The 27,856-nt window shown below is 42.7% G+C and overlaps 1 protein-coding gene across 6 annotated transcripts; it reads right to left on the reverse strand.

Moving 5' to 3' along the window:
• Positions 1-2,213: 2,213 nt before the first annotated feature.
• On the reverse strand, positions 2,214-26,442 carry MTHFS (methenyltetrahydrofolate synthetase). 6 transcript variants are annotated; one of them, XM_074880182.1, is made up of 4 exons: positions 26,213-26,442; positions 22,478-22,742; positions 14,327-14,377; positions 2,214-3,509 (listed from the first exon to the last, which is right to left on the reverse strand). In XM_074880182.1, the coding sequence occupies exons 1-4, from the start codon at positions 26,351-26,353 to the stop codon at positions 3,286-3,288; spliced, it is 681 nt and encodes a 226-aa protein (XP_074736283.1). In that variant the 5' UTR covers positions 26,354-26,442; the 3' UTR covers positions 2,214-3,285. The 6 variants fall into 6 exon arrangements, with proteins under 6 accessions (XP_074736283.1, XP_074736284.1, XP_074736288.1 ...); XM_074880187.1 differs by lacking the exon at positions 2,214-3,509 and adding an exon at positions 13,931-14,014; XM_074880183.1 differs by lacking the exon at positions 14,327-14,377.
• Positions 26,443-27,856: the final 1,414 nt, after the last annotated feature.

Consider the following 27,856-nt stretch of genomic DNA (forward strand, 5'->3'; position numbering starts at 1 on the left):
GGAATGTCAAATGAAAGCTGTCACATTTATTTAGCTCCATGATTCTCAAGACAATATACATAAATATTGTTTTACTATCCCCACCAGCCAAATGTTAAGAGCTATCTGCATCAGCCAGGGTCCTGCGGCTCCCCCAGCCTGGCCGATGAGCCTGTGATGATCTCCTCCTGACCCAGGAGAGGCTGGCAAGAAACAAAGCACCAGTTCCTCTTGGTCCAAATGATACAGTATGTTAAATCCTCATCCTTTCCCACTGCAGCTGTAGCCAAAAGGGCGGTTTGGAGTGAAAGCAGGAGAGAATGGCTCCATGATGTATTGAAATGTGATTGGCCAGATAAGAAGTTTGGGACACTCATTGCCTCAAGTCCTGAAAGCCTTCAAAGCTCGCTTGCTTTTCCTATACCAATTAGTTCCAGCAGCTCCAGCGAGCCCACAAGGACAAAGGTTGGTGCCTATCTGTGGCTGTGCTGGACGGGGGCCTGTACTTTGCATCCGAACTCTTGCTTTTTACTTTCCTCCGCATTTTGAACTCCCACACAGCAAAACTTATGACCACATCCTCACTTCTCTCTAAGCACTTTGTTTCTGTACAGTTGTTAGTGCTGGCTCTGAAGTCTCTTCATCATCATATGCTGGCCTTTTTGTACGCAGTTGTTCACCTGGTATCATCTGTAGTGAAATACATACGAGTTAAGCTAGCCCTTAGTCTAGTGAATAAATCAAAGCTCAGATAGCAAGATCAAAAGCTAATTCAAAGGGCCGGAAAGTGTTGTGACTAAATTCGTATCTAATTGAACAAACAATAATAAAACCAGAAAAACCCTCTTATATAAGAATGCATCAGAAAAGTTAACCCACAAGGTGCAGAGTTTTTGGATAAAAAGTTTGCTTTCACGGTAGCCATTTGATTTATGTGGCACAAAGCATCCTAATAAAATACAGTTCAAAAAATTAGTATTCAGCTTTAAACCAAACACCATGGCTTCCTCTCATTTTCAATGTGGCCAGCAAGAGGTGTTAGCCTCTGATTATGTTCTGTTATGCTGACATGGTCTCTCAATTTTGTGTCTAAAGTAGAACTGGAGCAGCACTCACGCAGTCACACCTAGTGTCACACTAACCAAAACCATGTAAACATGTCTCAGGATCCCAGATAAACCTCCATGCTTAAACCTTGAGACAGGACACCACTAAAAGCATCCACTGGTTTTGGTGGGGTAGAAGCAGGTAGCTTGTTGAATGGGGCTGGACTTAATATACACATTTAAAACATCTATCCATCAGATTTGGGATCCAGGTTTCCGCTGTGAAAATTACTGGCTTCAGCGTAGCTTTGCAGATGTCCATGGCAGGCCGTGCCATATGGCACAGTGCTGAGCCTAATGCGACCGGTGAACTCAAACAGCCTTGCAGACAAATCTAGAAATAGGTCTGCCACATGCAAAGCCTGCCCCATCTTTTTTTTGTTGCTGTTGCTTTCCATATGCTAACAGAGGTTCAGAAATGAAGAAGGGATTAAATTACTGCCAGGACAGACATTGTGGGAAAAAAGGGTCCAATTTTCTCATCACATCTATTCCCCAAAGGTCTTGAGTCTTAAGAGTATGTCTCCCTTCTGTCAGGCAGCACAGCTGGCAGCACTGCAGAGCTGAGAGGAGCTGGAGGACGCTCCACCGCATGCACCACCACTGACAGCGTCGTCTCAGCTTCTGTTCACACAACCCTTTGTGATACATGAACACATCTTACTCTGCATCTTTCATTTGGTGGAGTGAAATAGTTTGATAAAGAACTGTATCACCATCGTTTTACTAAACAGCCCATACTGCAAACTGCTACCAGCTGTCTAGTTCAGGTTGCATCTTTTCAGTACACACTGGTGGGAAGCCCAGCAGGCCAATACTGAAGGTATCTTCACCCCAGCCAGATGGACCTTTGTTAACACAGGATGGAGAAGCACCAGGGAGCACAGGCCAGGGAGATCTGAGGTGCTAAGCTTATGTTCATCCCACAGCAAGAGGATTTAATTAGTTACTGTATTAGCAAAACGGAAATAAAACTGAATACAAGCATACGGAGATGAAAAGGTTCATATGTACTGTAGGCATGATTTTGTTCTCAAAAACAGTTATTGTTGAGGAAGTCCTAAGGTCACTCTGCTCCACAGCTGGTTCTTGAGAATTCATGGGTTTTTTAATGATGACACAGAGTAGTTTGGTGAAAATAAATGTATTGATTTATTGATTGAGGGAGGAGTTAAACACGTATAGGAAAAGTGAAGTCATATTGAAGAAGGAACACAAAATTTTGACAGTTTGATTGATCCTGATTGGAAATATTGTGTCCTATTACTATGAGAGTGCAGAGGAAAAGTCACTATCTTCTTCCTGATTTCCAGGACAGTCTGGAGAACTGGAGAACAAACAATGTTCCACCCAAAAACTTACTCAATCCATAAAACCTGCTCTCTGCAATTCTTAGCATCTCTTTATCCTTTAACAAAGTACCCATACTTCACACAGTATTTGGGGACATCATAAATGGCCCATGTACAAAATTATAGAACTTAAAGTAATTTTGAATATCATTTTACAAAATAAGAGCTGTTTTTCTCCAGATGGAGAACTCACTGACTGCATTTTAGACGACATTACAAGCTTGTATTCAGATAAAGAACCATATACCAAAGCTATGGACATGAACCTTTTTTTATTAACAGATACTCCTTTATTTTAAGACAACTTCAAGGAGTCAAGTAAACAGTCAAAATTATTGTATACACTAAAATCAATTAAGGCTTTTCTCCAATCACCCTTTTTTCCCCAGCTTACTATAGGACTTACTGGCAGTTTCTTGTTTTGCTCATAGATGCACATAATATTTAAGTACTAAGAACTTCTACCCTAACAAGTATCTAATTCCAGAAAGGATCAGGAACTGTGATTAGTAGACAGTTCACTTTTAAACTGGAATAATAAAACTGTTAAGCAGCTTGTTCCTCAAAAGTATGATGAGAAGAAATGGTCCTTACTGTAATAAACAGTCACACATTCTTGTTTCTGTTGATTTTAGAATAAGAATTCACACCAGATATTTGTTAATTAGAAGCAAATCAATGCAATCCTCACTACTCTTACCACATTTACACTGGGGTGTTTTTTTGTTCAAACACAAATAGTGTATTTTATTGCTCCCAGTGTCATATATGACTATTAAAAAGTCACGATTGATGGATCTGATGTCTTTGGTTGGTCACTCTGAAGGTGGGCTGGTATCAAGATATTTTCAGCAGTCTTCATAAAGAATTTCATCTACTTGGACATCATTTTCTGCCATAGGCACTGATTCACAAATCTGTTCCCTAAAAGCCAAGGCAATCGTGTAAGGCTTTCCACTGGGATGTTTCATACATCTGTCAAGATAGGTATCATAATATCCTTTCCCTCTTCCCAGTCTGTTGCCTTTTTTGTCAAACCCAAGGCCTGGCATGAAGATAAGGTCAAGACCTCCTGTAGAAAAATGAAATAAACATTAGTCGATGCACTGTGGATTTCCTGATGGCTTGACTACATAACTTCAGACATTTGCAAAAACGCAAGCTTTGTGTTTTGCAAAATGCTTCCCTCTCTTTGATCAGATGAAAAATACTTTGAATACTAAACCTGTAAATTTACATTTTCATCTTATCAATTGCATACTAGATCAGCTGCAAAATAATTAGATCTTGAAAAGCTACAAGGAAAAAAACCTACATTATAACAAATGTATTTTATCATTTTAACCCCACACTTCCAAATACTAATGATTATGACTCTAAATCCAGGCAGAGACTGAACTCAGAGAAATTAAATGCAGGAGGAATCAGAAAATCAAATGAACTTCAACATCAGACACAAAAATAGAAAAGGAAAAAAAAAAGAAAAGAAGATGCGTAAGAGAAGAGAAAGCATCTTCTTGATGTAACTGTAAGATGTCATGAACCTTCACTCAACCTCCCAAAACCAATGAGCCTTGAACATAATATATTCTGGAAGTGGGTATTTGCCCTCTTATATCAAGATTTGAAGGCTTGTCTCTTTTATGTCAGGTTCCTCTTCTCCCAATGGAGAGAGCCTCCCAAATTTTTCCCAAATTACTGAGCCTCCAGCAATTTCCACTGTTGCTCCAGCAGCACACACACACATTCTGCTTGCCTGCCCTGAATATCCCTCCTTCTGGACGGATGTGTGGGGTATGGGCTCCCCAAGACTCTCCTGAGATTACACTTGATTGGAACTCAAAATCAGCTAAAAAAACTGACACAAGCTGCATAAGTTGCCAATCATCTGGACAAAACAGACCCAACTGGCTGGTGAAACCCTGACAAAAGACCCCACCAGCTCCTGATAAAAAGGCAAGATCAGCTAGGCCCTTTTTTCTTGCTTTGTTCATACACTGCGAACGGATGTGGATCAGCATCATGCCAGGTAGCCAGCGACAATTTACACTTGGCTGCCCACTTGTTTCAGGAGTCGATTCACATCACTGCCAGGTAGGCAAAAGAAACCGGCTGCCACGCTGAGCGACCGCCAGGCATGGAGGCAGCCAGCGTGCAGATTCCCATTACTTATGCAAGACTTGTTCGTTTACTGAGAAGTCTTGCAAGGATGTCCTCTAAACAAATGAGCTTCGCTGGCCTGGTGCTGACCGCTGAACCCAGGAACATCCCACTTACTAGTTTCACAATGCCAAGAAAGGCTATCATTACTTGCTGCTGTAGCAGACAGATGCTTAAGGAGAGAAGGGCAGGAACGTTAGTGGAAAGCCAGCGCAGACTAAAACACAGCTGACACGAGTCTGGAAAGAAAGCAAATACTGTGTCTCAGTCCACTGCTGCTTCCTTCTTACAGGAACGGTACTCAGCCTTGAGCAGCTTTTCTGCAACTAGCTTCTGCTCCTTCACCAGGGCTAGGATGGGGCAGGTATTTTTCCACTTTTCCTATGTCCAAACCTACTGTCTCTTGCCGTTTTGGACTGAACTGCTCTCACTACATCTGGCTAAGGAATGATGTCCAACATTCAAGGAGATGTGTGGGAACACGTACCAGAAGAACCAGAGCTAAGCAGAGTTTTTCACTTTCCAGGGTATCCCATCTGAGATCACATATCAACTCTGAACTGAGCCTGGAAGAGCGTGTTAGAGGGTCACATAAGACCAGCTCATTTGCACACACTTCCCAGGCTCCTGGGGATTTCCTTCCACTGTTCATTGTGCAGAGAAAAGTCACTGATGTGAACACTCATCCATCATGACCTGATGACTTAATTAGAACACTGATATAAAATATGCAAGACAACACAGTGTGAAACGCTTAGAGAAGATCAATCTTGCAAATCCGGCACCATACAGTTAAGAAGCATGGCTTTTTTAAAGAGGTCAGGGGAGTAAGAGGAGGGAATTAGCCAAAGGGCAGACCACAGAGTATTATCGGTTGAAATAAAAAGGAGTCTGAGTGTTTTACCACGCTGCAGTCAACTTTTGACTCATAGGACAGACAAATGGCAAACAAAGAGGAAAAGAAGCACAGGGGCAGAAGTATGGTCTCACCTGAAAAGAGATGCCATTTTTATGGTATCGCCACGTACGTCATGTTGGATGTATCATGTCACATCTCCTCAGCTTGCAAGTAAAAATACATATTTGCCAATTGTCAGGCCTATGGATTAGGACCTAGAAACCAGCTGATCATCTCCCCATTAGCACAGTCAGTAAGAGATTCTGCAGGTCAAATCCTCCCCAAGTTACTCCTGCACTCACTACTTACCCTCTCCACAATTTGCCTCACATCAGCTTTGTGTAGGTATTCAGGAGGCCCAGAAACCAATATGTACCAAACACTAACGATGCACAGAAAGAAATACACTCTGCCTTACACCTTTTTTTTAGCTGTTTTCACTCCATGTGACTCTCATGGCAAAAAGCAGGAAACATTTGCAGTCACTACTGCTGGCAGGTAAGAATGTACACAAGGGGCAAATCTGCAGAGTAAAAAGGTGCCATTTCTCCTTACGTTTGTGTTACAGACAGGAAGAAGACAAGTCAGGGGAAGCACTAAGGAAAGAGGGAATTGGCAGGAACAGCGAAAGGAAGAAAGATATTTTCGATGTAGTTTAACTGATAGCACCAGGCACACTCGAGTGAATTTAGATGTATTAAAGTACTGTGTTTTCTCCTGGGTTCTCTGGAGAAACAGAAAGTGTTTTAATGAGTCAGCTCCTCTATAATCATGGATTTTTTTATGCTGAATAACTCAAACAAGCTTGTGCAAATCTCAATATGAAAAATTACGCTGTAAGTACTGTAATAGTTACCCTTATGTTTTTCTTCTACTGGAGCACTGTGATACCGACTGCCTTTGTTCTGACTCACAACACACTGATATCCATGCAACTCACACTGCACAAGATTTAAGTAAAATGCCAAGCAAGACTTTCTGTAGAAAAATGACACAGCTACCCTGCACGGAGCCTGAGGGCAGCTCAAGCAGCATTAGCCCCAAATCCTACCCCAGGATCTACAATGAATGGCAGAGAGCTGTATGGAGAAAATGCTTCCCCGCCACATAACTTGGGGAGCAACAAAACCTCTTGTGGTGCCTGCGGCAGCGTGGGGGAAGAGCTGTCACAGGATGAGAGGTGACACACAGATGAGACCAAGATTGCAGACACATGAGATTACTATCAGCAATGAGAGTACATCAACAGGATGGCAGGTGAGGGTAAGAACATCTTACCCCTCTTGGCACAGGGCCCTCATGCTCCCAGGCCCTTCCAGCCCTGCAGGACCACTGCTGGCCACTCAGGATGTCCTGCAGGCTTGTCTGTTCTCACATCCTACTCCCCTTGCTCCCACAGACTCCTGTGTGAAACGCCATCCTTGTCCCTCAGAAGACAGAGCAGATACTTGGGCTTCAAACACCACATCAGCTTTTAGTGCCTTGTAAAACATGTTAATGGAGGTCTCACATTTGACACCTACTTCTACCCCTCTCCCTGTGATGTCCACTGTCCCCCAGGTGTCTGAGGTCACTAACTTGTGGTTCTTGGATCCCTGAGGGTCCTGTGACTACATGGCAGAAGCCCAGGAAAGCATACCCACAGCCAAGAGGGTTTTGCTATAGGTAATCTTTGCTTCTCCTGGAATACTTGCTTGTGGTCTGCAAATTGCAAAAGGCTGAAAACACTGTCTCAAGCCACAATGTACTGCTCCAGCTTCTATGTAGAGAACATCCGTGCTTCTTATACACTTTAATTAAGCTACTGGGTAAGGTTAGCAATTATGATGACAGTCACCTAATACTCGCTGTATCTATGTCACGAGCTCTTAGGGCCACAGCTCCTTCAACTGTGTAGTACCGTGCGTGAAATAATATACCCTGACTTATCTATCAATGTGGGCATACAGTCATGCTGACACAGCCACACAGGTTTCATTTATACGGCTAAATACAGCAGAGCCAGAAAACAAATTGATTTACAGGATCACAGGTGGTCAATACTGTTGAATTGTCAGCACTCTGTCTGGCACTGCCAGTCCAAGAGACACCCACGCTGGCTCCAGGGGACAGGATTCCCATGGGCAGTAAAGACAGAAGAGTACAAATCTGGCTCCACTGTGCAGTCCTCCTACACCAACAAAACTGGTTTTGCTTCTCCAGACATAGACACAGGCTTTCCTGCCGCGTGCCAGAATAAGCAACACAAATCCTCAGACTGATGCTACAAAAATACTGCTGCGATGGTCTGCCACAAGGCCTCATGTTATTAAAGATACTATGAACTGGGGAAAAGATAAAAAACCCAGTATTGCCTTAGGGCCACAGAGGCTTCACGTGAGACCAAAAAAGAAGAGACAGACCAAGTTCTCTGGTCGTGTGGCCCTGTGTTATTTAGCAGTGTAGATACAGTCATAGATTCAGAACCTGCCATGTGGGTGTACAGGCACACTCTGTTTGCACTGACTTGCGTACATCTATGCAGACATACCTTATGTCACAGAGAAGTGAAATGACTTGCCCAAGGACTCAGGAAACGTGTGGCAAAACTACAAGCAAAAGGCAGGTGTGCAAGCTGCGCGTCCCCTGACTTAACCAGCAGACCAAAACACTAGCATACCCTCTCTGGTGTTTTAAATAGGAATACCTGGTTTCGCTTCCTCCAGGCAGCTGTGGTGAACCTCCTCAGTTCAGCAGTGCATTTCTCATTACCCTTCGTGATGATATCAGGTTTGATTTGTTCCCTGGGGAAGGATTTTCTCCTTGCACCTCATTACCTCTCTTCTTCTTAATCTGATGTTCCTATCTGAAATGTCAGCCAGTATATTCAGAAGTGTTCTTGACAATGGTTAATTATAGAAGAGTCCATCAAACTGCACAGATACGGGTCATGTAAAGACTGCTGGGACTTGTCCTGCCCTCAGAAAGAGCAGCCAGCATGGCCCCTCTCCTCCCAGGTTTGAAGGGGCTCCACCAGCCCACTGCCACCCACCGTGTGTGGTCATCCATCTCCCCCTGCACAGCCAGACGGTTCTAACAGAAGATCAAACTGAAATACTCTGTCATCCCACCTTCTCATCCCTCACCACCACTTGCTTTCTGGACACAGTGAAGCGCCTGGGACCCATCAAAGCAGGAGCTAGGGCTCTTGATCCTCGCCTCCAAAGCACTTACAAGAGGATGAGGCAGAGGCTGAGCTGCAGCAACTCCTGTGTCCCTGTAAAGAACGGCAATGTGCTCATAAAAATCATGCTCACAGCACAGACGCCTCCTGAGCTCAAGCCTACAAGAGGTCGACAGCAGTCAGCTCTGTATGCCACTGCTGCTGCGCTTCACAGCAGCAGCAGTGCAGTTTGAGCTTCTCCCTCAAGCACAGAAGTTTGTGTATCATCTACTCCATCACCACAAGGATGGCTTGATCCTCCCAGCCTGGTACTTTGGGCAAGAACCTGCTTTTCAGTGGTTGGGTTTTTTTCCACACACACTCACTCTGCAGTGGAAGTCAGGGTCTCCCCCTGCTTTGCTCAGGTGTAAATGATTACATACAGTGCAGGACCAGAGAACCAGGACAAGAACAGCCTTCTGTTGAAAGGAAAGGAGCGTTTATGCCATAACAATGTCAGATCAGTCTATGCACAACCTCTGGGGAGCTGACAAATATCTGAAAGCTGTTCATTTCCCAGGAAAGAAAACTTACTGTGGTCCTTTTCTGATCTAGCAAGGACCACAATGGAGAAAAAAAACCCAAATCCTTTTGCAGGAAAACCTTACTTTTCAGTATGAAAAGGGTGCAGTAACCATCTGCTGCCTCTGTATCTGCTACCCCAGCACAGAGGAAAAAATTAACTCAATCACTTGATACTAACATTTTAAGTATCAGTCTCGGTGACATGCAGAACATCAGCCAATGAGACGGAATAACTCAGAAAGTTCTAATTAATGACAGAGCTGTTACCGTAACCTTAATAACTGTCAGCATCAGCACAGTTAGGCCTCTCGGGTAGGTGATAACTTCTCAACATATACTCTATGGGGCACAGATCATCCTCTTGTTCTGTATTTACAGAGCACCTAACACTGTGGTCTGGGTTAATCACCAGACCTCGGGGAAAACGACTCCACAGAAATAAATATTTCAATTATGCTGCAGCAAAACAAATCCCTTTCCCTTTATGACTAGTGCAAAGCCTTCTCCCTAGAACATCCTGGGTGCCCCTCACACCACTACTGAGGTTGCAAACAGCTTGGTATTTCCTTCCAGATAAAAGTTTTCTGCCCTTTGGAAAAAACCTGCCTTTAGTTTCAAGCACAGCATCTCTGCTGTTACACACTTGCCTTGGTATAAGGTCGAAAAGGGAAATGCCAGATCTGTTCTGGCCTAATCCAAACCCTACCACAGTGCATGGTTCCTGGAAGGGCTGGGATTGCTTCCAGAGAAAACCAACTCCTTATGCCAGCTAAACCCTGGAGAAGCCAGATACTGTTATATCCCCAACCAAATGAGCAAAGAGACAAAAACATTACCCTTTGCTGCAATTGATAAGAATTTGAAAAAAAGTCATTCATCCAAACACAATGATGCTGACTTCTTCCAGTAACACAGGGGATCACAGACATAAGCAGTTACATTGCTTAACTTTACCCCAGACAGTCTGCTAAAATGCAAATGCAATCCCTTAAACAAAAAAGAAACTCTTATCTGATAATTCCTATTTGCTCACATCATACAGCCTTTGAAAATCAGTATCAGAAGCTCAGCATGAATTCTCATCTTCTTGGAAACCTAAGTTACAACAAAGGATCAGATCCTCCGTTACTATAAATCAGCACTGCCCCACTGACTCCCCTCTGCACCAGCCTTGGGAACCACATGAAAAATATCCCAAGTTACTGCTACGAGTTTGAGAAAAATCAATTCTTTCCTCTTGTAGATATTTGTTGTTGGTTCTTCATAAACACCTCTCCTCTAGTGCTCACTCTGTAGTCTCCTTATGATTCCAAACAGTTACCTAACAGGACTAAAAGTTGCATTTGATTGAAAAAACAGGTAATGTTAACTGCAGTCAGTATTTTTCTCTGGATGTTTCCCCTGTGTGAACACCTTTAACTGTGCAGTACCATATCACTTCAGCAGGACTTACTCTTTTCTAACTATTCATAGACATCTGTTGCTTTAGAAGGAGAGCCAGAGAGATGCTGGCTTTTTACCCCGCACACACTAGCCAGGCACAGGAATCAAAAATCAAAGAATCGCATCCTAATCCCACAGGCTTCATCCATGGTCTCCTGCTATGGGGCACACCCTGAGGCCCTCAAGGCTAATAATGCTCACCTCATCCAGAGAGAAATGCTTTCAACACCAGGGGCAATCGCTTGCTTTATTTTCATTCCTATTTGCGTGTGGCAATGGCAGCCACCAGGAAGGTTTTGTGTCCTTTTGTCTTCTAAAAAACTTTTTACCCACATCCACACACACCCATAACCCACCAATCTACCTTTTCTATACATACAGATGCCAAGCAGACTATTTCCTCTGCAATCCATGTGCCCCAGGTAATTGGTCCACTAGCATGACTGAGGCAGCTTCTGTTATTACTTCAATAAAGTATTTTGCAGAAAATAGAACCATCAGCAGAATCTACAAACAAGCACTGAGCAACTCAGCATTTATCTGTCTACTCATCCATGTCAGTGCTTTGTGTCAGCATGAAACATTGGTATCCACAGTTCACACTTGCCCTTCTGAACTACAGAATAAAATATTTATACTTCTCCCTGAGAAGCTACATGATAGCCATCAGTCATACAGGTTTAAAACAACTGAGTGGCAGCCACTCTCCCACTATTAAACCTGCAAAACAGAATAATAAAGCCGTTTGATCAGCTCCTGTGCCACTAAGCTGGGATCAAGCAAACACCCTCCTATTTTGAATTCATTTAAAACAAAATCTTATAAATTTAGTGCCAATGCATTTGAAAGGTTAAGTGCTCTGCACAGCATCAGTACGTCTGCCCTGCACAAACAAACCTATCCTGCTCCACAAATAAGTATCCTTTCATGTGTCATCAGGGAAGCTACTGTGTAACGCTAAGACTTGTGTTCAAACCTAGCTGGTTTCACAACGTGGGAAGACTGTGTGAGGCTACAAACATCACACTCATTTCCCCTGAGGTTTAACTAGTGTCTCATTTTCAGATTTGCCAAATGTCTACCTAAAAGAAAATTTGAACAAGTACTTTTCTATTTCACTATTATTCATCAAGTCTGCGTAAGACCTGTAAATAAACCATCATCACTCAATGCCACCTACAAAAATGTCTGGTTTTGCAAATTCAGAATAAAGGAAATAATGCTTTAGTTATCTGTCTGAGAAAAATGACTTAAGTGCTCCTGATATTCAGATATGTGAGCAGAGTTAGAACAGTCTGACTGGGAAAACACGGGCAACGAAAAATGTTTGGTTCAAAGGCTTGCATCTGGGTTCTCCTGTGATTTTAAACCACCAAAATACTCTGAAACAAGATGTACCAAGGAGCAATTCCAAAGAGAGGACAAACGGCATTAGAGCCACTTTACATCACATCAACACATCTTGTTAAATCAGCAAATGCTGACTGCAAATCTGTTCCTTTAGAGAAACTCACAAGGCATCGGTGCTTGAACTGTTTATGTCAGGATTGTCATAACACTGCTGCAGCCTAAAATATACGGATCTTTGTGTTTCTATGTGTTTTTATGTGAAATTTTTAAGATCTTATCAGCTACACTTCCCATAGTGTTTATCTGAGCGCTTATGCACTACTTCATTTCTTCACTCTTGGTCCTCTTTTGCATGCTGCTGTCTGGATATTTTTAAATCAAAATATGACAGAAGTGAATCATTTGGGGATTTTTTTCAATACATCATGCATCACTATCAATATTTCCAACGCCCTTTGACTCAGTCAGCAGATAGCCTATCATAAAATACACAGAATTGTTTGTGAAATATGAACGGTTAAGATATAAACTTCTTCATTGGTGCACAAACCCGACTCCTGTAAGGAGCGACACCACTTGATGGGAACATTAGACATGCTTACAGGCAGAGTTTATTGAACCTGTCGAGTCAGCTGGTTTGGAGGTGATGGCACCTTCACTGTTACTGTCAAACGAGTTAACATCACAACAGCTGAGAAATCCTGCTTCTTCCATCACAAGATTTTATTTTATCTTTTTAAGCTTGCACAGCTTAAAAAACCCAACTCTCCCTGGAATCCTCCACCTCCCTCCCTCACTCCAATCCCTGATTTTTTGGAGACATTAGGCTGGAGCACTTGTTCTCCTGTGTGTGTGAGTACAATGTCTCGATGAGGTTTTAATTATAGAAACCCAGCCTAAATGACACCAATACTCCACACTGAGTGTATGGAACACTGACACCTGCCGGCAAAGGGCTTCATGTCACTCCCGGACAGGAATTTGCCCTCCCTCTACCCCCCAAAAGCTGATACCCATCTCACATACACAGCAGCCAGCAGAAACAGGAACTGAGTCCAGTTATGATGCCAAACATGGAGACCAAGAGCTATCCTTACACTGTGAAACAGCAGTATGAGTCTCCTGCTCCCTGAAAGCCAGTGGCTCTGGGCAGGTCCAAGGAATTTCCCACCATACAGGGGAAATGACAGTGTATTTTGAAACTCAGCAAAAACAGCAGGGATTAACTGTGCCAGGAAGACAAATCTTTTGTAGCCAGAAAAGTGCTGACCTCATTTACTAGCCCACTAAACTGGCAGAAAACCAGCCCTAGGAAAAGGAAACAAAAAAAAGTAGTAATTTTCTGCCAGATCCATGAGCTGAATCTGCTCAGCAGTGAATACCAGAGATGGCACTGGGGTTGGGAGGATGAGAGGAGCACAGAGCTGGGAGCAAGAAAAAGGCAGCAGGACTGCCCCGTCTGGCACCAGCCAGCTGCCAGCAGGGCTCATCTGTCTCACCAAACCGCATCGTTAGTCCACATTACCCTACACAGGTGGGCAGCAGGAAAAAGCTTCCTCTCCTGTTCTTCAGATTGCACCGATTATGTGCACAATGGCACAGAGATGAGCTTGGTGTTGGCTCTTCCTTTCCAAAAATGAAAATAAAGCGAGACAAAAATGTCTGTTTGGATTAATTACCACAGCCAGAGATCCTTGCATGTTTGCATTTCCCCTGTATGAGTTCATTGTACAGACTCATGTCACCCTCCAGAAATGAACCTAACTTCTTATTTGCTTTTGAGAGACTCCTGTTTCTAGGAAACAGTATGAAGAAAGTGACAATGCTACTGTTCACACTCACCTTAGCAAAATTAGCTCTTTGAAACAAAACACTTGAGAGTCACTTGCAGTTAATTTAAAGCCATTGCCTATGTTGCTTTCACTTCTCTTTAATCTTTAATTGATTACAGCAGAAGTAATCTTTTTAGTTGTTTTGCTGAGTGCAAGGAGAATGTCTTCTGCAAGAAGGCAAACATCGATGTGACACTTAGGATGATTACAAGGAAAAGCACTCTTTTAAAGCCTTAATGAACTTTATGAAAGCAAAAAGCTGTAGTGTTCCAGAGCTCTCAGCCCTCCAGGTTCACTGCAGGACACCCTGGCACCAGCGGTATTAAAATTAAACCATACAGTGTTCATGGTTTAGTCTGTACCAAGGAAGCTCAGGCCAGAAGGACACCAAAGTGATGGCACATAAACACATCAGCTTTTGCATTTCAGAGCATTTTTTCAAAAGCCTTTCAAAGAGAGAGACTGTAATTATGCCATACCTGTTTCTAAAGATGCACCAGGAGAAGCTCCACAAAAGTGTCTGCATTCACCTAGGAAATTGTTATTAAGTTGTTTCAGAGAGTTGTGGAAGCTGGTGCAGACATCAAGGGGAAGGGCAGATGCCAGCTGCAGGGGAGAGCAATCCCAGTGCCGGGGATGGAGTCCCATATCTTTCAACTGAAGTCTGGGATGCAGAAAAACCCTGAGGGAAACAGTTGCTATCACAGCTGGGTCCAACACCTGAAATATTTTATCTCCAAGCAAGCATTTTCCTATCTCTACCTGTTACGGAACATGCTAGACAGAATAATGTAAAATTATTTTATGGATCTTTAATACTGGAACAGGCATTTTTGTAACAATGCGTCATTGTGGGATACCTGCATGGAAACCAGCAAAAAAGATTGCCCAGTGAGCTGATTTGAAAAGCAGTGTTATGGTATATACAGAAAGAATTAATGTCTGCAGTGCCACTACATATATTTCTTTACCTGGGCATAAAATTTTCTCTCAGGCATCTTTTCTCCAAAACCACATCAAAGAGACTGCAAAGGTTGAAAGAGAAATGGCTGGAGTAAGAAAACAGGCAAAGTTTGAGAGAAAAAAAAATACAATACATATAATACAGGTTTAACTAAACAATGAATAATAAAAAGAAAATAAACCAAACATCCTTATTTACTTATCATAGAAGAATGAACTGAAAGAAGCAAATTTAAAAGGAATACAGAGAACATAGTATTTCACACATTGTAGGAACATAATATAATATTAACATAATAGGGAACCTAATATTTCACATTACAACTAACTAACCAGTACAATTCACAGCTGTCAGAAGGCAGCAGAGCCAAGGGCTTAATACAAATAAAATTAGATGCTTGGAGGAACGCTCCAGATGCCCACAGGTAAAGAGAAAACAGAACTTGTCTGTAAGGGGATAAGCTGGGGATTGCAGCTGCAGAGGTAGGAAGACATTTCAGTTATTGCTACATAACTACAAGTTGTGAGATTTCCTGACTCTTGTAAAACACATGATGCTGGATTGTACGTCCAGAGCTCTGATCCTGCACTGTGTGAGGGGAACCATCCTCTCTCCACAAGAAGACTCATCACCAGAATGTTAATGCCTCACTTGCACTGAATTTGTTCTCCTTATGCATATCAAAAACTATGGCTCATTGTCTCCAAGCAGAAGTTCATTCCAAACTTTAAATCATTTCATTAAAAAATAAATTACATTAAGAGCTAAGCCTCAATTTTCAATTTTGTTTCGTGCCATGCTCTCAGGTTTTCTTTTTTATGACCAGTGTAAAAAGATTTTAATCTATCCCTTGACATATTTTGTACTGTAAGTTTTAATCAAATGTCCCAGAGGAAAAGAAAATCTAATAGTACCCTCAATCACTTTACAATCTTGTTTGGGGTATTTTTTTTGTTTTTTCCTAAGCAGTAATATTTAACTTCTCTGCTTTCACATACCCATATTTCATTTATTCCAGATACATTCCAATCTGCATGTATCTATTTAAATATTCAGTTACCCTGAAGCATTATTTACTACAAGTCTTTTTTTCAGAATGATTAGCACCATTTTGTATGGTCCCATTATGCCTTCATGTACAGCTATACAACATCTAATGGAGCTGAAGTACTGTATTAGATCTTTCCTGTGCTTCAAGACATAGCATTTTCTCCTCACACTGCTTTTTATTTCTAAACTTTAATGTGCCTCATATTTCAAAATGCTCCCATTTCTGGTGCATCTTTTTTGGGGGGGACACAACCCATTATCTTTTTTTTACATCCCATTTTATTTTGCAGCTGTTAAGTTAAACCTATTCCTCTTAAGACTGTATTGTCACCACTTCAGTCACACTTCTAGAGAACCGTGCTAAAATTTGGAATAACAAAGAATACTGATGGCATCACAAGGCCATCAGTCCTGGCAGCACATACAGCCTCTCCGAATGTATGAATAAACAGCAGGAGCTTAAAGACAGGTAGAAAAGAGCTTCTGTGGACTAAAATGTTTCTGCAGGGCAAATCCCAATGGCAAAGTTTAAAATAGGGCTAATGGTCACTCATGAATAATTTTAAACTACTTGAGGTTGCTTGGAACTTTAGCCTAGAGATAGTCAGCATTTTCCTTGCAAGAGGATCACACCCCCCAGCATAAATCGCCCTTAAAAACCAAATACAATCCACACAAATAAGTTGTCCCTGTCTGTTTCTGCTACCAGCATGTTGTTGTCATATATGCTACAGCAAGTCTCAAAGTGTTCTGGAAGTTATAAGGGGAGAAAGATATAACTACCCTCATCTTAAAAGGCAACATTCAACAGTTATGTGAAAACTAAGCTGCAAGAAGTTGCTGCTAGACATATGTTAGTATTTCCTCCCTTTGTTTCAAATTTGGATCGTTCCTTATTATTAATAATAAATACACTGTTATTTAAAGCACGGATTATCTAGTTAATATTTCACTAGTTATCTTGAAGGTTAAACACAAATATTGTGATTGGTAGGCCACAGTTTCTAGTACTGAAAATGCTGGAAGTCTCCAAACTAAATTACAAAATACAAGTCCAGTTTTTAATACATTCATTTCTGCAAGCAAAACTACATTGTGCTTTAGTAGAGTAGTAGCAGATTATTCAGTATTCCCCATTACATATAAGATGCTATATTTTCAAGTGCTGACATTTTTCAGCTTGGGTATTTATGCCAAACTTGGGCTGGGGAGGTGTGTTTCTTTTATTTCAGGCAAAATAGTTCACTGGTTTCTAAGAACAAAGCTAGCAAAAACCAACAATGGGGAAAGCTCTGTTGCTCCATGCTTTGAGGCAAGAACTTGAAATCTTGATCGTAGTACCCTCTGAGTCAACAATGTGCCTTTGAGCTGGTCTTGTACGATGTTGTACATGTCTGAAAACCTGTCATTTGCACAGGCAAAAAGGAAAGATGTGTCGGGGTTAGTGCAGGGCCTCTCTGAAGATGCTACCCTCTCCGTGTCACTGCTGGAGTCACAGCGGCATGGGTGGCCTCACAACTCTCTCCAGGAGCCAGTGTCAGTTTACAGGGGATGTTCCCTCCACCCTGGATACTCATTCCCACCCCACACATGTTGCACTGATACGGCTGCACAGTAAACTGGATCCATTCATCTGGGCTAAAAAAATCCCAACCAAAACAGGTTGGAGGGTGGAGGAGAGGAGAAAAATACCCTTCATCTAGAGCAGCAAACTGATTGAGCTTACCACAGAGAGGCAGGGAATATACTGAAAACATGAGGAGGGAAAACTCCTTAAGCCAGTATTGCTGCAAAGACCGAGCACATGGAGCTGCAGACTCAGTTCCTCCTGCCAGCCCTGCTCTTGACTGCAAGGACTCCGAAGGACTTTCATTTCAGTGGCTGCTCCTAGTCCCACTGACTGGGGCAAGACTGGGAACCGAAACATGGAAGGAAATGAGGACTGAAGTTTCACTAAGACATTTTTGGCACACCAGCGTTTACGCAACCCCTCATCACCGGCTTCCTACCAGCCCTTCAGCTGCATCAGTCCAAATCTGCGTGGTGGCCCTGTCTGAGAGAAGAAAAGCCTTTTATTGGGGCTGGGTTACTTCCAACCAAGACTGATTTCCCAGTATAGCTCCCAACGTGGCTGCAGGGCCATCTGTGCCAGCACAGGAGAGGAGGGGTAGGGACCAAGAGGAGGAGAGAGAGAGGGCAGCCGCGTATTTAATCAGGCACTGGCCAAAAGAAACAATTGCAAAAACTATGTCTTTTGTACATTTCAGTACAAAAAGTACTATTTAACAGAGAAAGAGTTTTTCTAAGCCAATAAAGAGAAAGAAGCCAGCACAGTGAGGAAGGAAATGAGTAAATTGAGACGGGGAATCTTGTATGTCTGGAAGTGGACAAGTGAAAGAAGACAAAGCACATGATCTCCTCCCTTCTGGCAGGGGCAAGCTATTTATGTTGGCCCAGCTGCCCCTGAAATGACAGGCTAGGACTGAGAGCAGGAGGAAACGGGGAATATGGTGAGAAGGGCCAGAAAAGGACACTTGGAGAGAGAGATTCAGATGACTGGGCAACAAGTGGAAGCATGGAAAGGGGCATTATGGTGGCAGAGCAATTAAAACTTGGAGAAGGGGATCTAGTCCAAGGATGAGACAAGTCTGGGAAATGATCATTTTGGAGGCAACAGAGAAAAAAAAAGGTGATGTTTGGAAAAATAAGCAAAAGAGTCTGTGTTCAGTAGGGGCAGCTCCTCTGCACAGCTCAGGCTGGAACCAGGACCCTGAGCCTCTGCTGCTTCTCCATCAGCAAACGCCAGTTAATATCTTTAAGTCGTTGAGCGTTGAAGTGATGAAGAGCTCATACAGAAATGAAGACCTTCATCCCCATACCAAGGTTTGAATAATGCACAGTAAAAAAAGGCTTGCAGCTCTAACTCAAACAGAGGAAAAGCAAATGACTGAGCTCATACTTAGTGGCATTCATTAACAGCAAGCAGTGCACATCTTCTCCATCTTTGAAAGAGCCCAGATCATCTGAATCTGGCTTCATCTTTGAATGAGCCCAGATCCAACAGGCAAGGACTATGTAATAATGTACTTAAACACTGGGGCAGAATTTACACAGATAAAGGGGCTGAATTAGGTTTGTATACATAATCCGCTTTCTTACATTTCTTAGGAGAGCACCTCACAATCCATTAGAGTAAGCAGATTCAGAGACATAATTTCTAATAAGTCTTCATTTTTTGGCCAAAGAAAAATATCTAGGCCAAAACCCCTCTCCCCATCACCCAGGTGAATGTTTTAAAAGTTGTCTATAATTTATTGTACACCTTCAACTACTAGTCAGTAGTTCAGTTCAGTTATGAACATTTAAGCATATTTGCTCAGGTCCAAGACTTCCAGCTGAGATTCCTCAATCCAAAGTTGGCCACCTGCCTCCCTTCAAAGAGGCGACCTCCAAGAATTTTACTATGTGGAGATACTCAATCCAGTCATTTTTGTTTAAGTCCCAGTAACAATAATATCTTTTTCAAAGGAACAACTTAGCTTTTCAACCGTAGTTCTCAGAGCAGGTTTAAGTAATAATATATAACATTACAAATGAGGAAACCCATGTCCAGCCCGCTGAATCACACCGCCTCCCTAAACCACATTGAAATTAGAGCTGCTGGGGAAGTGTCCTTTAAATTTCTGTAGGAGTTGTGCTAAAAAGCAAACAGGGAGCAAGGCTTTATCTGATTTACTCCTTCCAAAGTTGTGCAAGGTATCTACACTCCTGTAAACAATTACTGCAACCCACCTGAACTTTCATCAAAAGTATTACCTTGGGCAAAACCAGTGCATATTTATACTTCTGATGGGCAAGGATACAAATGGGAGTTGGTACCTATTAAGAAGACGTACCACTGGCTTGCTCCAGAAGTTGTCTAAATCTTTCAGCAGGTATAGCTGGAAATAAACCAAGTCATGCACCTACATGCACCCCTACTCCAAACAAATTATCTGAACTTCTTCCACCTTTGTTCTTTCTGTTACTGTGTCCATTTAGCCTGAAGAAAGCAACTTTTTGTATGAGTTACTGTTACCTATGCATAGTAGAGAAGACCACAGACTTTCTCCTACCAAAACTGCAGTGATCTTTGTTTATGCCAACAAGGTGTAATGTGGTGTACTGCCAAGATGAAAATGGGGAAACCCTGATCCAACAGAAAAAAGGCCCATTTCCAAAAGGAAGGGTTCATGTCTCTTCAACACCGTCTGTGAGTGCTACCAAAGACTGGAACCTCTATGCAAAAATTATACCTGGTCTTATATTTGAGCTATTCTTCACAATAACCATGCCTGAAGTTTTAAGGACAGTGTGAATTTAAGCTTTTTGTCATGCAAAATGAATACACTCAGAAATGACATGACTTATTTATGTACCTGCAGGGTATTTCTTGGAAATTACATTACAACTTATGCCAGCAATGGGAACATTACTAATGTAACACCATGTTATCTCCTTATAACAATGTAAATGCCTCAGATCACCACAGTATTTGATAACATCACAGAGATAAATGTTTCATCCATGCATAATTCCAACAATGGAGGATGGATGTAGTAGCAAGGCAATTTACATTCCTGAAAATGTACCAAAGTTCAAAAAAATATACTAACTGACAAAAAAAAACCCAGCAATTTAAAGACACACTGAGATGCAGTGTGTGTTTCTGTGGGGACAAATTGGGAGGGGGGTGGAGTCTGATTATTCAATAGGAAAAGAAACCCTAAACTTAATCTCTAATCTACAAAAACTAACCAAGGATAAAGGACCAAGTTCTGACTTCCAATTCAAACCAAATTATTCCTAAAATACTGAGTACAAATAGACTAAAACCAAGCTTCAGGCAGAACAAGTCTGACATGGACATACACCAGTTGTTACAACTGCTCTCTTGGCATCTCTCTGTAGACTGCAGTAGCATTTTGGCATTGCTCTCTGCCCATAACCATACCCTGGTGCAGAGAACAAAACAGCAGCTCCAGAACTAGATAGGTACCAAAGCTTGCTCCTGCCTCCCCCATCTTCACTGCCGGACACCTGGGCTGTCCCCAGCAGGTACATCTCAGTGCACTCTGCACCAAGTAGTCCTCGCTCCCATCACAACTAAAATTGTTGCGTGTTTACTCTGTGATCTCTGCAACAGACTTGTTAAATTAATTAATAGCAGCTCATCGGTAGTACAAAAGCTTGTCCCAAGTGCCTGAACTAAATTAAATCAACAGAACCCTGGACATTTTAAGGGTTACCTTCAGAAGCCCCTAAATCCCACCAATACACATAAATTTTTGACAAAAATTAGGAAAACAAGTAACAGTGCTAAATATTAAATGTAAAGAAGATGGTTGTATGAAACAGTGAAATCCCTTGCTAGCTAAAACATGGACACAGAAAGGATTCTGAATTCAGAAAGAGAGACTGAAAATAAAGGAGAAACAAACACAGTGAAGCGTTCTGGGAAAGTACATTGGCATCCCAAAGCAAATACAAACCCAAGTTCAACCAAACAGAGTCATATAAATGTTATGTTCCTTTATCAAGCATTAAAAAGCTGGCAAGTCTGTGAGGTGTGGAAGCTGTCTGCATGGTGAATTTCCACTTAAGAGAAAATTTTCCCAGACTGAGGTTTCAAGCATGTGTTCAACCTGAGTTTTCCATTAATAACATTAAATGTTTCTGCAGATGTTTCAGAAAGATATTAATGTCTTTACAAAAAGAATGCAAATAATGAATGCAGACACAGGAAAAGTAAGTTTTTTTACAAGTTTGTAGAAGTCGGGGAATTTTAGGTTAGAATTTTAGAAAAGAGAGGTTATTTTGGGACTAAAACACACACGCCACTAGCTAGATCTAAACAAACTTTTAACTTTTCAACCCTATGAAGAATCCAGTGCTTGAGACAGCATTGTAAGATCAAAATAAAAATGTGAGAGAATAATGATGGAAAAGACTTTACAATATTCATCCAGGCCTACAAGAAAGTCCTTTTATTTTCAGTCTAAGGTCTCAGTCTGGAGAGCTGTTCTGTATGGACAGGCTCTGTATCAGCACTGTGATTCATCCATGCAATACAATTTGCAGGATCAAAGTTTTCAGAAAATTCTTGTGTCAGCCTACAGGCATCACCTGAAAAGTCCCCTACCTTTCAGGTGGCACAAACTAAAGTTCTCAAAGTGCATCCTAAAACTGTGAATCCCCATGACTTTCAATGGCAGCCTAAGCCACTCCCGGCAAGCCCCTGTCTCCTTCACGAGCCTCCATGTTATGCTTGCTGAGACTGCACTGAGGATGTCCATGAATCAGATCAAGAAGCTGATTTATCTGGAGAGTTGAGTTTCCTTCAGCTGGATCAGCTGTGCAGTCTTGTTCCTGCCCTGCTGGTGTATCACATGGGTGGCACAGGGTAGAGAAAAACAGGAAAGAAAAAGGAGCATCTGCTTACACTGACTTAAGCACCTCTACAGCATATAAAACCAAAGTGTAACATTTCATTTCACTCTTGCTGTCAGATTATTTCCTACTGGCCTCCAGGCTACTCTGGCTCACTAACCCCACAATGTAGGAAGAAAATACTTACCACCAGCAAGAGCCTCCTCTCTTGCACTGTCATCATCACTAGGCTGAAGAATATTCCAGGATGTCAAAGCAAGTGAAGAAATGTCTTCAGCTGATGACAACTTCAGCATGTCCATGTGACTGCTGTGAGGCTTGTAACGTGGGATGAAACACTCTTTGCCTTGCTCAAAAATGTCCTTAATGATTTCTTCTGTCTGAATTTCATCTGGCATGCTCAGGAAGATTGCAATTCTTTGGGATTCTTGGTACTTGGGATGGCCAATCACCTACATGGGAAACTGATGCAATCAGTTTACGAAAAGATGGACTTACTTTATTTCAATTAAACACACAACTGGAGCAAAATATCCTTTGGAAAGGGTAGAGACACAAACAACCATGCAACATAAAGAGAATAAATTGACTTTGTTTCCTACTCCAACATTTCTATATCAGCAAAATCAAAATAGGCAAATTTTTGCACCTAGTGAACAAAACATTGTAACACAGGTTTGGGTCAGCAAAAAACAATTTTGGAGATGATCTTCTGATCCTTTAAATATTTGTGCCATATAGCACAGACATCCTCAAATGTCCAACATAACTGAAGAAAGATATAGCAGGTCAGAACAGACAGCTTATGCAAGACATAAGGTTTTTGCATTTCTTTTCTTCCATTCTTTTTACATGGCTCATCCCTCATCCAGGCCTAGGTAGAATGAGAAGCTCAGCAATGATAATAACTCAAAAGAAAATTAGCATCAGAGCAGATGACTGTAGAGCACAAAGTCTTCCAAGACCAGGTCCCTCTGTCTTTTTTTAACCTGAAACGCCTTCCCTACAGCAAGTTTAGATATATGACTTCAAACATCACCTGCTTCTAATAGGTGATCTTATTACTGCACATTTTTCAGAGCTTGAAAGAAAGATGGCCTTGCCATTTTTTGATTTTCATGAGGTTCTCTGTGCTGGGCTTATAAAAGACTGAATATAGGAAGGAAAATAAAAAACACTTATATGGTGAAAAAATGTTAGCAGATTCATACCTCACTATGTCTCTGCCCCATTCCAGATTGAATTCCACATTAAAATTTGAGAGGAGGTTTTTAAAAGCTTGTCTTCTCATTCTCTAGTACCTTACAAATTTTGTTACTTACATCTGGACAAAACAAATACAAATGTGTCCCTTCTCATTTAAATGTGCTTTATTCTTATTCTACACACTTGCAAGAATCTGTCAAAAATATCAGACACTTGAGAGACTGTGCTTATCTACGGAACAGAGAGCACCAAATCCTCTGCTCTGTGTTTGCATAACTGCAGGGTAACCTGCTCTTCTGAGCTTTAGCCTTTGCCCTGGCCCTGTTTTGAGAGATAAGTGCCCCCATCCGAGTTGAGATATGGTTCTCACTCCTTTTTTTTCTTTCTTTCCAGCACAGCAGTTAAAAGCCCAGGTGAAATATTCAGAGGATGGATATATTTCTGTAAGGAAAAAAACCCCACTCTGGACCAAGTTATGCTAATGTGTTGTTTGGCCATAGAAATATCTTAACAATTCAAACCCGTATTTTACTTCCTTTTGTAATTTGCCCAACCTTACACTTGGATTTTTCCAACTAAGTGATTAAGCTCTTAAACAACAGAATTTCCATGGTAGGTTTTGTTTGAAAGAACAGACTATTTAGTCAAACTGCAGACTCCAGACAATGCTGGTGATTCATGTTGTTGAGGGCCTCCAGAGCCAAATCTTCTCATGGGTTTGGACAAGAAACGGAGGCACAAAACTCTCCTCTTTCAAAGTGGTGCTGTGTGCTGTGGGTACCACACAGGTCCAATCTGCTCTGATGTGTCCAGTAACACATTGATTATGATATAGAAAAAAAAATGAGGTTGATGTAAAACCACATGCTAGCAGGAAGACACAATTTTGATGTTTTCAGAACTGTGTAGATGATGAAGCTGCTGTGACTCGCTGCAGTTTCTGAGAAGAGTGAAAGAACTTCCACACTTAACAAATATTATCTGCCTTTTGTTCACCAGGTGATAGCTATTTTTGCAGAATCAGAGCATGCAAACAGCATGACTTTAACCATGAACATAAACATTAAAAAAGAATAATCATCCAGTAGCTAATTAAATACTAGTGGCTAGGTCAGCCTGTGAAGCTATTTCACTTCGAATTTAAATACCATTTTGAGATGAGATTTTACGACTAAAAATATAGTTCAGGTGTTATAAAATAACCTACTCACTTTTATTAGCTGCAAGCACTGATATATGTTATAAAGCTACATTTTTGGCCTTACATTTTTCCAAATACTTTCTCAACATTTTCAAAAATTTCTTCATGTCTGCTGTATTACCCTCCTGTAAGGAAGCTGACTCTACTTCCTGAGAATTGCACAACGCCACTCTGTCTCAAGCAAGTTCAGAATTTTCAATTTGTGTCAGGTTATTAAAATGGCAAGATAACATCAATTTATATGTCCTATTTCCCAATGCCTTATTTTAAGCAAAACAAAAGCTGTATCTTTTCGTGTGCTCTCACTAGCAGAAATGAGTGCTCTGCTGCTGAGTTTATCAGCAGCAGTTAGACAAAGGCTGAGGACTCCTAAAACTGTGGTACCACATGGGCGAGGTGCATATAAAGTTGGCAGAGGACTGCATTTTTAAAGAGGATGTATGCCAGTATTTTCTAAAAATGGAGAGATTTAAGTCTAGGATGTGTGATTACTAAAATGCATTATATGATAGTAGGACATGCCATATTTTTTTTAAAAAAAGCATTCCCAATGAAAAAAATGTTATGTGAGTTCCAGTTAAGCTTCCTATGACCTAAAGTTTCTGTGCTGCCATGTCCCACTCATGAAATGGCTACACATTAGTATTAAGTGAAGTCTATAAAATGATTTGAGATACTGGCAGGAAAATAACAATATAAATGTAGATCATCTAGAAGTACCCGCTGGTGCTGCAAAAAAAAATGAGAACTGTGCTCTATTACATGCAGTGACTGCAAAATAAAATTTTATTGTGTTTATTAAAATGATAAACTACATCTATATAAAAACTTTGTAATCCAAACGCAAACAGGACATTTCAAAAGTACATGACGATATCATGCTGTGCAGGATACCGGTTAGGTAAACCCTGCCTGATATCTTTTAAAGTGCAGAAATTACGTTAGAAATAAAATTGCATGGAAGAAATACCACTGAAAGATACAGAAGGGGAAGGACAGCCAGTTAAACAACAGGCCAAATCGAGACAGTTGCTACATTTTCCTACGTGTTGCTAGGAGCCGGCCATAAAGCTAGCCCGATGTGAAACAAAATTTGAGATAAACACCCACCACGAACCCATGAGAAACCCCCCTGCTTTGGGGTTTATGACAGCGTCTGCCGCCGGTGTCACAAACACCCGATGACGGCCGGCGCTGCTCACCGCGGCCGCCGCACGCCCCACGGCCACCAGCTCCGCTCGCCGCCGCTCGCCCGGCGCGATGAGGGGGGCGGGCAGGGCCCGAGGCGGAGCTCACCGCCCCCGCTCGGCGCACAGCTCCGGGAAGGCCGGGGCAGCGGCCGAGGAGCCGCCGGATCCCCTGAGTCACCCGCTTCGGTCCCCAGCGGGGGCCTGGAAAGTCCCCGGCGGCCTTCCCCGCGCAGGGCCGGGCCCCGGCTCCTCGGCCCTCCCCCGCCCGCGGGCCGCTCTTCCCCGGGGGCCGCCGCGCGGCGGCAGGCCCGCGGCCCGCACCCACCTTGCGACTCAGCAGGCGGGACTGGCGCTGCTTCTCCGCCGCGCCCAGCGCCCGCAGCCGCTGCCGCAGCTCCCCTCGCAGCGCCCGCTTAGCGGCCCGCAGCGCCGCCGCCATCTCGCCGCCTTCCCCCGGCGGCTCCATGCGCCGAGTGAGCCGGGCCGCCGCGCCGGGCCTCGCCCTCGCGGGCCGCGGGGGTGGCGGCGCTGCCGGGCAGTGCCCCCGGGGACGGGCCGCCGCCAGGCCCCGCTCGCCGCAGCGCCGGGGCTCAGGCCTGGGTGGCCGCCATCTCCCCTTGGCTCCAGCCAGCGCCGCCCGTGAGGGTGCTGGAGGGCCAGCCCGCGCCCTGCCGGCCCCCTGGCAAGGCCCGGCTTTGTTTTGCTGTCTGGCCTAGATTACGAGGAATTTTCCCTTTCTGAATTCTGTTGAAGAAAGGGAAATTACATTCCGGCGGGATATTTTACCTAATTATTTACCAGATAGTTTCACATCCCTACGGCATCCACCAGTGGGCCTGGGCCGTGAGGGGCGGTTGTGCATGAACGTGCTGGGGCACACGGCTCGGGTGCCCTCAGCCTCGCAGGGCAGGCGTGCTAACCTGCATAACCGTGTCCAAAGAGAGAGACCAGGGGCTGCTTTTTGGCACATTTAATGATCCAACCAGCCTTTAAGCACTGAAAGAGACGTTTCTATAGGAGAATAGTTGTTTTCATAAATCTGTTCTGCGTGGCATTTGATGACATCTCAATTTAGCTACTGTGCACATTGATGAAGTCATCAGCTGTCCCACTCTGCAGCTCTTTGACCTCATCTTTTGCTCTAGAAACAGCATTGTGTTCTCCTGTGTATGGCCTGACAGCTGTAAGGATCCCTTAAACATCACTGCCCGGAGACCTTGGACACCACTCACTGTCATGTATGGATAATTTCATGACAGTTAGCAAAGCATATCTATACTATTTTATAAGGCTTAGCTAATACCCTTGTTGTTTTCAGACATTTTACCGTGTTTAGAATCTGGGTGGTATATTTTACCACAGCTTTTCTTGCTCTTAAATGCAGAGCAAATGGAGGTTTTGTCCTTGGTGAAGATAATCTGGAGCCCCTGGATCATTGATGATCCAGGCTTCTTTTGTTTAAACCCAGGCCCTACCATGAAGGCAAGTTCTAAAATTATTGCATCACCTAGGTTTTGAAAATGATTATTCTCACTGTAAAAAATTTCTTACTTTGAGATGAAAGATGGAGAACCCACTGCCAGAAGGATGAAAGATGGAGAAGCCATTACCAGAAGGAGGCCACTTCGTTCTCCCAGTGTCCTAAAGCCTTGTTTGTCTAAAGGATTTGTCTCAGAGAATAATGATGTTGTGTGCCACAGGCAACTGCTGCCTCAGTTTGGTTCACTTCCCAATACATCTACAAAAGAAGAGCGTTTAGACCCAGCTTGAGTTCCCTAATGACGGAGAGTCACTACAGCTAAAGAAAGCCCTTCTAGAATGAATTCTTGAAGAACTACTGTTTAACCTTTGAAAGCAAATGGAATTTGAGTCAGAACAATAGTTGCCCCAGACTATAAAAGCCTGGAAGTCTGTTAGGTCCTACTTGCAAATTTGCTGAGTTTTGCAGTGTGTCCCAAAACACTAATTA

The sequence above is a fragment of the Strix uralensis genome, chromosome 11 (genome assembly GCF_047716275.1).
Source record: "Strix uralensis isolate ZFMK-TIS-50842 chromosome 11, bStrUra1, whole genome shotgun sequence".
In the NCBI taxonomy this organism is placed as follows: domain Eukaryota; kingdom Metazoa; phylum Chordata; class Aves; order Strigiformes; family Strigidae; genus Strix; species Strix uralensis.

Bases quoted from the DNA above. Each gene is read 5' to 3' on its own strand.
- MTHFS (XM_074880182.1), bottom strand. From the start codon at position 26,353: ATGGAGCCGCCGGGGGAAGGCGGCGAGATGGCGGCGGCGCTGCGGGCC. The intron at 22,743-26,212 runs GTGGGTGCGGGC...TTTCCCATGTAG, and splicing joins CCCGCCTGCTGAGTCGCAAG to GTGATTGGCCATCCCAAGTA. The intron at 3,510-14,326 runs GTATGGCATAAT...ATTTTTCTACAG, and splicing joins TGGTGCATCTTTAGAAACAG to GAGGTCTTGACCTTATCTTC.